Below are 11,445 nucleotides of genomic sequence, written 5' to 3'. Positions count from 1 at the left end.
CCGCTGAGGAAGAGAGTGAGAGGCTAAGACGTTAAGTTAAAGCACTTTTGGACCATCAAGGAAGTGAAGCACTTCTGCCTTCCGGCCAACATTTTATGGTCACGCCTTCGCTTTTAATATTTCAAATTTCAGAATTCAGCTTAGCCGCTAAGGGTTAGAAAAATTAGGGATTCCAAGTTCTAACACATGGAAAGAAAACAGAGTATATACTTGGCTTGGGTCTTTGGCCTCTTGGCCGTGTTGGGTTGGCTCACTTTTAGTCACTTGGCTAGTTTTTTTTTTTTTAATAGAATTAGAATGGCTCACTTGGCTGGTCGTGGTTGGGTTAGTGATGTTAGTGATTAGTCATTAGTGATTTAATCTATTAGTTCTAGGTTCGATTTGTGTCGGGTTGATTTAGGGTTTGGCTCACGTTGTCGATTTTACCGGTAGCCCAACGGTCTAGCCCGAACCAAACTAAAACTGAATTCAATTTAAAGTACAAATTGAAATGGGCCCAATAAGGCACCGATTTGGTTTGGCCCGAGCCGGTTTAACCTGTCTGATTTAGGTATTGACACCCCTAGCAGCAAGCAAGCCTTGTAAGCTGGTTGTATTATGCTCTTATGCTCTCCATGCACATCACACTTACCATGTATAGAATAAGGAAAAATAGCCATGGTTAGCCTGTGTAGTTGGGTAGTCTTAGATACCTGCTATTGGCTATTGATATAAAACCTTTGTTTTTTTTTTTATTAAACAATTATAAATTAATATAATGCATAAAATCAAAATTGAAAAACTCTATCCAATATAAGAGATGCTCTGATACCAATTGATAGAGTTAGTTAAAAAATGCAATGGAAAAACTAAATTTAATTTGACTGATCCCTTATGATCACTTATTTTTTTTCTTTTTCTATTCTATCATACTGAATCCACTAACCAATGGCTAGCCTACTAGGCACTAGTAGGGCCAAGGGCTACCTATTCCTACTCACACCAAAATATAACAGGGTTCAATCCCACAACCTTCTCCCCATGGTGCTAACTCTTTAAGTCAAAGTTACCACTATTAGGCTAAACTAGTTTTCATTCCCCTATGATCACTCTTTACATTGGTATAGGGTACAGTGAAAAAAATTTCAACCATTAGAAGAGAAAACACAATTACTTTGAGTACCTCGATGCCACAAGAAGATTGCTCCATTACGATCTAGTGGTGTGGGTTTGAGTTGGGTACTTCTTTGCCAAACAAGGGTAACGTTGCAGATATTATGACCCTCCTAAACCTCGCAAGAGTGGGAGACTCATTCATTGGGTACGCCTTTTACCACACTGGTATCTCTTAGGGAATTTAGCTCTTTATGTAATTGCTAGCCTACTGGGCACTAGTAGGGCCAAGAGCTACCTACTCCTACACACACTAGAATATAACAGGGTTCAATCCCACAACCTCCTCCCCATGGTGCCAACTCTTTAAGTCAAAGTAACCACTATTAGGCCAAACTAATTTTCATTCCCCTATGATCACTCTTTACATTGGTATAGGGTACAGTGAAAAAATTTTCAACCATTAGAAGAGAAAATACAATTACCTTGAGTACCTCAATGCCACAAGAAGGTTGCTCCATTACGATCTAGTGGTGTGGGTTTGAGTTGGGTACTTTTTTGCCAAGCAAGGGTAAGGTTGCATATATTATGACCCTCCTAAACCCCACAATAGTGGGAGACTCATTCATTGGGTACGCCTTTTACCACACTGGTATCTCTTGGGGAATTTAGCTCTTTATGCAATTGCTAGCCTACTGGGCACTAGTAGGGCCAAGAGCTACCTACTCCTACACACACCCGAATATGACATGGTTCAATCCCACGACCTCTTCCCCATGGTACTGATTCTTAAGTGGAAGCTGCCACCATTAGACTAAGCTAATTTTCATTTCCCTATGATCACTCTTCGTATTGGTATAGGGTACAATAAAAAAAATTTCAACCATTATAAGAGATAACACAATTGCCTTGAGAACCTCGACGGCACAAGAATGTTGCTCCATTATGATCTAGTAGTCGTGGGTTTGAGTTAGGTTATAACCTCTTTGCAAAGTAGGGGTAAGGTTGCATATATAATGACCCTCTTAGACCCCACAATAGTGGAAGACTCATGCATTGGGTACGCCTTTTACCACATGATATCTCTTAAGGAACTTAGCACTTTATGTAGCAATGCAAGGAATTATTTGCAGCAAATCCTCTCTCTCTCTCTCTCTCTTAGATAAACCCCAATCTCACAACAAAGAAGTGAGGAGAGAAGATAGAGATGGTTGACCATCACCCATATTCTATTTAGTTGAATTCCAAATTGGATTTCCTAAAAGTGTATGAAACACCATATCTTTTTCTCGTAATATTATAAAATAATATATTACTCTTATCTAAGTTAGCATACAATCACTTACTATAGTAATTTAAAGAGTCTTAAGTTGCAAGAATAGGAAAAAAGTAGGATCTTATTTGGATACTCACCTTTAATATAATATTGAATAAGATTTTTCAGACATAAGTTTTCTTTCACTAGTCGGGTGGGAAGAATCCTTTATCCACTGGTAATGTGACAATTAGATGAGACTTTTAATTGATCAACAAACTCCTGCATCTTTTGATGAATTTGAAAACACCTTTTACCTTAGTCATCTAACGGCATTGATGGCTATAGGTAAATGATTCTTCCTTGATTTTGAATGTGAGGAAACCGATCCATGTTTTCAATTTTCAATTAAAGGTATTTACTAATATATACATCTAAGGTAAAATAACACTTGTTTCTCTCAAGTTAATAGTTAATTACGGCCATGTTCCTTTACTTTAAGAATATCACTTAAGAGTCCTTAAGGCATAGTAATAATTACTATCGTCATTATAGTCTGTCGAAATTCCATGTATAGGAATCTATACCACTCATGGATTATTAAAAATTTATAAAAAAAAAAAAGAAGGGACTATTATGAGGAAAGGTTGGGTATGTCGCCGATATCAAGTATGCGCACCTATTGTGTCTATCTCTCTCTTCCATTTTTCTGAAATGACCTTGATATCCTTCCTAAATGATACTCCATCATGTGATCCTATTGGTGCTATCCGTTAGCATTCTTGATACCGGTGGCATACCTATCCCTCTCCCTAAAATTATTTTAAATATTTATAAAATAAATATTAATAATAATCAATTTTTTTCAAAAGACTTTTGTAAACTATTTAAATATGAAATAGATTTGGATTTCATCCAATCATCCACAGATGTATTCTCTATAATTTTGCAATCAGGTTTTGAGTTCTAATAAATTATTTGTTTTTATTAAATAATAATAAAAAAAATCTTCGTCCACTCTCAATTCTTCCTTGAAATTGGCCACAACCCCAATGCATTTCTTGATGGATGGGGCTTCACTACCGCGGTATGGTGCGCGGCGTACATCTAATGGCCGGAAACGATTTAAATAAACACGTGGCAGCTATCACCCCTGAATTCGTATCGTCCTCGGCAAGCCAAGCCTATAAAGAATTTATATAAAGCCAAACTCGCCCTAGAGCGACGCCGCAATCGAACAGCCTAAATTCAATCCAAAAAATTTCAAAACCTTTTCTCCCTTCAGCTTCACTGTTTCGGGCTTTCCGAACTTTGGAAACCCCATACTCTGAAAACCCTTTTAATTTCTCAGGTGACAAAGAGAACCCAATTGTCTAACCTTCTTCCTTTCTTTGATATTACTTCGGATCATTCAGTGATCAGATTCACAATGGAACAAGGAGGAGATGGTGATATAATTCCGAAAAATGTTATAGATGCAGTGAAAAGAAGCCTGGTGAACGTGGAGGAGCTTAGTGTCCATTTGCTCGAGTTCTTGTCTCTCTGTGAACCAGATGTTCTCGCTGAAATGGCTCCTCTCCAGCGATCTCAAGCACTTCTGATGCTCGCTAAGGCTACTTCGACACTCTATACATGTATACCCTCGTACACAATTTACCTTCTTTGATGTTGCTTTAGAGGAAAATTGTTTTTCCCTCTTGTATTGATGCTTGAATTCTCTATATAGTGTGGTTGAGGAGTAGTGGAGTTCACCCAGATGATCATCCGGTTACAACAGAGCTCGTAAGATTTTTATTTAGTTATTATCTTGGGTTTTGTATTCTATTTAATTTTTATTTGTTAGTTTGGATTAATGGGTTATTGTTATCATTTTTGTGTCTGTAGGAAAGACTAAGCTTGTACCATGATAAACTAGAACGGTGTTTGGATTTGAGCAAAGGTATTCCTTTCATTGAATTTTGCTATTTGTTTGAATTTGTTAGGTTTAATCTCAGTTTTTTTAGTGGTTGAAGAAGCTTTACTATGTTATTGCAGCACCATTGCGACCTTCCACTACCTTGAATTATCGGGCGGCAACTCGTTTTATTGAGCATTCCTTGCCTGATCTTACGTCCGGTAATGGGAACTATATAATTGAGCTACTGCATGGTTGCTACATTCTGTTAAGACATTATTTTGTTGAAGGGTAACACTTTTTTTTGCAGAGCAAAGGCAAAATATGAGGGACATAAGTAGAGGGGAGAGGTCAAAGAGTACCTTCTCTGAAGGTAGGAGTTCTCGAAAGAAGAGGAAATGCCAATCGTCAGAGAAACAATCTGTTCGGGCTGCTGCTCAAGAATTTCTTGAGAAAGCAGCCAAGGAGCTTCTTGGTGATAACAAAGGTGAACTGAAAGGGCCTCTGCGGATGGAAAGTTTGGATGAAGAAGACATGCCTATGAGTTGATTCTCATTTTGTTCAGCTTGGTAGATTTGAATTACATGTTTCATTCATAACACTTTGTCCACGTTTTCCTTTGGGTGCTCCCTCTTTGTATTTAACCAGAGCAGTGGAATTCACATTCTTGGTTGCCAAGGATTGAGAAAAACCTGTAAATGTTTGAAAACCATAGCAGAATACTGTACAGGTTATGCTATAAGCAATCCTCTCAACTAGTTTTCAGGAGTATTTAATAGCTAACCTGTCATTTGGATGGAATATCAGCATTCGGTTGATTGTTCATCAAAAGTGGAATTTTTTATATTTTATGTATATTTTTTTTGTCGTTGTTTCTGTTTTTGAGTGAGGTGAAGCAGTTTATATTGACACTTATGGTTAATTCATAATCATGCAGTTGCTTTCTGCTGTGTTGGAATTCTGAAGATAGCATTTGATTTCTTTGCTAAGAGACTGTTGATGTGGTATGGCATTTTGAATGGCGGCCTTTGAGTGTTTTGTTAAGGAGGAGTGACATGATGCAGATTGGGGGAGTTAAAATACAAGGAGTAGATAAAATTATTTTGGAAAGAAGTGAGCGGTAAAGCAATGAATGGCTTTGGGTTGACTACAAACATGGGTTTAAACATAGTGGAGTTGCAAAACAGGATCCATGTAGCCGACCTCATTTAGTTGTGGAATGGCTCAGGTGATTTGAGTTGGACTTGAATACTTGGACTGTTGTTGGTTAGCTTATTTGAACCCACTTCCAGTGCATGTTGAGTATGGGCTGGGTTTATTCAATTTCAAACATTTCTGATTCATTTTATTTGCCTCCCCTGCCTCTCCAGACTAATGGCTTGTGAGCCCCCTTAATCTGCTCAAGTCCACATGTTTGGTTTCTGGTTATCTATTTCACCCAGCTTAAATGTTGGTTGATTTGTGTCGAGTACAAGGACCCAATCGAGATGAAGCCAAATACAACCTATTTCCACCCCTAGTTTCCTAGTTGGACCTAATGGTGACTGCCTGAAACTTGTGACATTGAATTTGCAGTTTGGTCCATACAAGATTGAGAAAAGAAGACTTATTAGCGGGACTATTTTCCTATTCCTTTTATATTTTATTTTGCTGTAGTAACACTACTAGCAGTAACTTATTTCAACTCCTATTTCTCTTAAACCCCTTTATGGTTGCTTATATTTTTCATTTTGAGGCTGTCAAAACCGCAAAAACAAATGGATGAAGTCATCGGCATACACTCTCTTTTCTTCTTTATGTCCGTGTATGTTGGTTTGCAGGATTTTTCCCCTGGTACTAACATTGCATTTCAGCATATTTGTTTTATTCACAGAAATATCCATACCTTGGTAGCTTGATCTAGGAAGCTTGTCTTTTTCCTTCCTTATGGACTTCGAAATTCTGCCTATATGAACCCCATTTAGTTGGGAATTGGATAAGGTTGAGTAGTAGTAGTTGTTGTTGTTGTAGGGACTAGACACTGGATTTCACTGAAGATGTTTGAAATTTTGAGTTGGTTTAGTTGTTTGGTTAAGGTTTGAAGAGAAGTGGTTTCAGATTCTGCCCCTTGTTGAAATGACAAGGCACAATTGAACGAAGTGGTGATTAATATATTAGAGAAAAAGCCTAAGAATTCCTATGTGATGCAAATTATGGAAGTTGCTACTAGAAATGTAGGAATTAAAAAGATGGGGACATCCGAGTGTACCAGAGGCGCCACGCAGAGATCAGCCAGTTTCACTGTGGCTGGAAGACATCTTCATGGGAAGATAGCTGCAAGGAAGAAGGAAGAGAAGGCTGGCGCTAGTCTCGCCTCTCTCCTTTTGTTCTGATTTGTACATCCAACCGTGGGCCCCACCCTGGACAGCTGGCGCAGATTTGGAGTATGGAAAGTTGGTGAGATTTGGGCTATTAGTTAGTTACTTTAATTGTCTTTCTGAATTAGTAGTCTTTCTTTACTTATTCCCCAAGTCTTTGGGTTAGATTAGGAAGCTTAGTATTCATTCTTTACTTGCCTCCCGAGCCTTTGGGTCAGATTAGGAATCTATGATTCTCAAGTTCGTAGTTTTTTACTATTGGACTGTAATTAGGAATTCTTTCTTTTTTTAGTTTATATTTGTAAGGCCAAGGGCCAACGATTTCATTATTGAAGAATTAAAAAAAGAAAAAAAAAACTCTCTTGCAATCATGAGTTCAAGCTATCCTCTCCCCCTTGTGAGCTTTTCTTTTTCTCTTCTCCATTGATCTGAGTATAAGGTAAGGATTGAACCTCCCGTCTTGCGCCTTCCCCTCCCCTCTCTTCTCTAGTTTCTTCTCCTTCTCCATTCATTGCTACCTTTACTGATTTATCTATGAAACCTTGCTGCTACTGTTTTAGTAATTTTCTAGCATTAAACTTCTTGCTGTTTTTTTTTTATTGGTTGATTGGACTGATGAGGAAAGTACAGCAACTAATCTCTGCAATATTTGACTTAACTTGTACTGAAGCTGATGATGCGTTGCCATGCCTTCCCCATATTACCCAATTGAAACCTAGCTAACTTGCATACTTCCTTTTAAGATTACTACTGTTCATTGCTGCACTATTTTCTGGTTTTAACCTGCATGTTCATCATTTTATTGTGCTGCCGTTCTTGTTCCCAGCCACAGCTTAAGCTCTATTAAACCTCATTGTAGTCCACGTGCACAGCCACTGTAGGAACTCCTAGGTTCTAGGTAACCCCCTACATCATAAAATGTAGTCCTAAATGCTCGGTTCTCAACCAAATTTTCACCGAATTCAACTTCTTCCAGCAAAAGTAGTGTCTAAGGGCTATGCTATAATTCAATAGATTTTTTGAATACAAAATGCCCTTGGATCTTTCATGTAAATTTCAATCTATTTCCTTGCATTACTAGAGCATTGAGAGACCAATGACATTCAAGTTTTCTTTGTGCATCTTCTCGCACATCTCCCACTTACCTGGATTGGTTGAAACTGGTAAATTCTGTTACTGATCAACTTGTCTGAACTGGACCAAGAGTGGTATCAGGGCCATCTGCTACTGCAAGAGTAATGTGGATTGATTGAATCTCTCTAACCAGTGTAAGCCTCATACATTTCATACTGCCAGTCTTCTATCCTTCTCTTCATTTCTCTGGTTTAACTCCAATGCATATTTACCACTTAGTGGCTTTCTCACAGAAAACAGTTGCATAAACAACCTTCTAATTGTTAATTTAGGGCACCTACAAGTTATTTATGAAAAGAATAAAATGAGCTGAAGTTCTATTATGTCCTATAACTACTTGTCAACTAAAGCTGATGCTTTCAGATTAAATGAAACAGCTAATCTTAACAATTAACCCATATGAAATAGCTTGAAATTTCTAACGTAATCGTAGATAAACGAATTAACCTCTTTCACATAGCTAAGTCAAGACTCCAAAGGTTTGCTAGAATCATCTGTAGTAGTTTTCTGGATATGGTTTTACATTTTTTTCCCGGAAGCTCTGCTACTTGGCAAAGTGAGGCAATTTGCCTCCCTCATAGTAAACCTGCACATTAAAGTTAGTTAGCATAATGTGCTTATGCCTCTCAAACGGAAACCTGCAGCTGCAGGTTGTGGATTTAAGTGCAGATACTATAGTTTGTGTAAATCCTCTGTGCCATGGACCTTAATCTTTCTAGACGCTCAGAATTCTTCTTTAAGAAGCAGAGGAAAATAACTTTTAATCCAAAACTGAAGGTGCTTCTGTAACATTCCCGCACCATGCCCTCCATATGGTATAGGCATGAGACACTGGAATTTCCCATCCAGTCTGCCAAACAACACCCAGGATCCGGATGCAGGTAATAACCCAACCCATCACTAACTCGACTGTCAAATCAGAGTATATATAAAATTCTATAATGGTCAAGATATACATGTGGTGATCAGCTACTGACTCTTTCTCTCCTACTCCATTATTTTATTAACTTCCTTCCACCAAATGCCCTCCTCTTATAGAACTTTTCCTCGAAGACTGGGATTATGAAATCAGGATGTTACAGCTTCATTCTGGAGAATCATCTTTAATGAAATACTGTATTTTTTCTGCGATAAACGCTTGAGAGCCAGGGGGAGTAGACACCTCATTGGTCATTGCATTATATTATGAACTTCACTCATTTTGTGTTGTGTGAAAACAAATTGAAATTCGTTGTCTTAGCCATCAAGGATGGGACCTTCTTGTATTTATTTAAATATTCTCTTTCCATTTAAGGTTGAAGTGTTAGGCTCCACTCCCCAACTCTCTCCACAACCCCCCTTAACAGAATAAAAAGACAGAAAATAAGGGAAAAGGGAAGCTTCTCCTTTTTAGATGAACAGGCATCAGGCTGGAGCTGTAGCATGAGTGGTTAATGTATCACATTAATACCATGAGGTTGTATTATGTCAGGCTTATCCACCAAAACATGAAAACTTTTATATATGTAGTTTGTTTTCATATACTAGGGTGTGATATAATGATTTTGCAAATAATTTGACAGTTAGGAATCGCTGCCTATGGATACACATTTGTATGCAGATCTTCCATGGGAGGTCTTTGATATATTAAGATAGACTGTGTTTTGAAGGCCATAACATCTGAAGGTATTAATTATTTTGGGCAGGAAATCTCATTTAGTCCCCAGTAAAGTAAGACGGTCAAGATTGGTTGTGGAATTTATTTACTTTTATAAGTTAGACTTCTGTGCTTTTGCTCGCACCAAAATCATCCTAAAACAATGTTCCTGAAAAGCATCTGTAGTCTGCAATTCTTGTGGAGGGCATATTAATCTTTCTATCCTGTTAAGTTAGATCTTCCTTTCATGTGCCATGCTTGATCATCAGTCTAAAATGGCTGGTCTGCCAATTAGGCAACTTTAAATTTCCAGATTGAAGCATCTTCAGTTTTGGATTAAATTCCTTTCATGGTATACTTGACACTAATAAGGGGTGACATGGACAATATGTCAACAAGAAGTTTGAGAAAATAAAAATAGCCAAATTTCCAAATGGTTCTATTTCTTTTGGCGTAAAATAGTCGGAAAAATAAATGGTTATTGCTTATTGGTCTACGGTTACCTCTTGGTTGATCTGGGATGTGGGCTAGCCTTGGCCCTTGTTATTTCTCCTGGCTTTCCCAGCGGATTGTATGCATATGTCTTATCTGGCTAGTTGCTCATAGTGATTCTCTATTGCAGAACAGGCAATTTCCCCCCTCTTTTCTCCCAAATTTAATATTTATTCCATTGTTTTTTAATGTGGAATATTTTCATGAGGAAATTTTTTGCAAGAGCCTATCTTTCTCCCAAAAAAAACTACGGAAAAATTTACCCCTGATTTTTCGGAAAATTTCCTCGTGTTCACGCTCAAGAGTCAAGTATGGACATAAGTAATGTACATCTTCTCCACGGACTCTCGAAGAGATTTCACATCTAACGTTCTCATCTGAGCTTGCTCGACAAAGCTGTGAGCGTCTGCAACAGGAACAAGCTTCTCCTTCAAGTAAGAGTTTGGTTTGATTTACCTTTCTCTCATGGACCTATGCTTTTCTTGCTCCCTTTGAGGGTTTCTGAATCCCTTGAAATGTGCTGTATGCTGAGATCTGATTTGTTCAATTTTCTATTCCATCTCCCCTTCCCTCCATCTCTCTGTTTATGGCTTCTAGTCTTAATTTATTTTGCCCCATGTCTATCCTCAAAGGAGGCGGAGTAGGTTTACAGCCGATTCCAAAGCTCAAAAGCAGTTGAGGTTTAAATTGTGAGTTATAGCTTTCTGTTAGATAGCTCATACATTCGAGTTTAACTGTGCATCTTGTTGCTCTGTTTGTACATTTTATTGTATCAATTATATTTATGTTGTGTTAATTCTTGCTGCTCTGTTTGTTGGGTTGGACAAAGCGGTGTTGATTTATTATCTTTCCTGGTTCATTCTAAAATTGCCTAGATGCACAATTTTATAAACATATATTTCAGGAAGATAAACTACCGGGGGTCCTGCATTGAGGGTGGACACCAGGGGTCCTGCATTGAGGGTTGGACTTTGGTGGTGCAGAGTGCTTAACTCTCCTTTCTAGTTCTATGGAGATCCCGAAACTTTCAGATGAATGAGAATGCTGTACCCATCTGGATGAAGAGGTGGTACCCTCGTCTGAAAACTGTGATTCTGATAGGTAGGTCGGAGTTGGGGATTCTAGTTTTTTAAGCTCCCATAATGGAGAAGGCTTGCTTAGTTGTCAAATGGGACGCTTTTAGAATAGTTGATTTAAAGAGTAACATTTTAATTAAAAAAAAAAAAAGGTAAAAAAGAAGCAAACCTCTCAGGTATTTGGATCCTTCCAAGTTCCTTATTGAAATGTGAGGTCTTTGGAGAGACTAAAGGAGGTAAAGAATTTGATTATTGGACCTCCATGGTGCTGCTTGTTCAATGATATCACATCTCGAGTTAGTGTTGGTTGGAAAAATTGACAGAGAGGGTCCCGAACCTCCTATCATAGATGATCACTTGTTTAGCTCCCTTAATATGTTTCCACTGAGATAAATACAAGATGATGGTTGTTGAGGACTTGCAGCAGATTGAATAGTTGTTGAGATGTCTTCCCTCTCTATTGATTTCTGTTTATTTGCCTCTCTGCTCCCAATCTGTGTTTTACTATC

At 38.1% G+C, this 11,445-nt stretch overlaps 1 protein-coding gene across 1 annotated transcript; it reads left to right on the top strand.

Annotated features, from left to right (window-relative positions):
• Positions 1-3,562: 3,562 nt before the first annotated feature.
• LOC122081206 (nuclear nucleic acid-binding protein C1D-like) lies at positions 3,563-5,117 on the top strand. Its single transcript, XM_042648224.1, has 5 exons — positions 3,563-3,981; positions 4,074-4,129; positions 4,232-4,286; positions 4,382-4,462; positions 4,552-5,117. The coding sequence occupies exons 1-5, from the start codon at positions 3,777-3,779 to the stop codon at positions 4,788-4,790; spliced, it is 636 nt and encodes a 211-aa protein (XP_042504158.1). The 5' UTR covers positions 3,563-3,776; the 3' UTR covers positions 4,791-5,117.
• The last annotated feature ends 6,328 nt before the right edge of the window (positions 5,118-11,445 follow it).

This window comes from Macadamia integrifolia, chromosome 6 (assembly GCF_013358625.1).
Source record: "Macadamia integrifolia cultivar HAES 741 chromosome 6, SCU_Mint_v3, whole genome shotgun sequence".
In the NCBI taxonomy this organism is placed as follows: Eukaryota; Viridiplantae; Streptophyta; class Magnoliopsida; order Proteales; family Proteaceae; genus Macadamia; species Macadamia integrifolia.
Note: the sequence above shows the minus strand (reverse complement) of the source record. Positions and strands in the feature narration are given on the sequence as shown.

Excerpts from the sequence above, each read along its gene's own strand:
- LOC122081206 (XM_042648224.1), top strand. The coding sequence starts at position 3,777 with ATGGAACAAGGAGGAGATGGTGATATAATTCCGAAAAATGTTATAGAT. Across the intron at positions 4,287-4,381 it reads GTGTTTGGATTTGAGCAAAG|CACCATTGCGACCTTCCACT; the intron begins GTATTCCTTTCA and ends ATGTTATTGCAG. Across the intron at positions 4,463-4,551 it reads CTTGCCTGATCTTACGTCCG|AGCAAAGGCAAAATATGAGG; the intron begins GTAATGGGAACT and ends TTTTTTTTGCAG.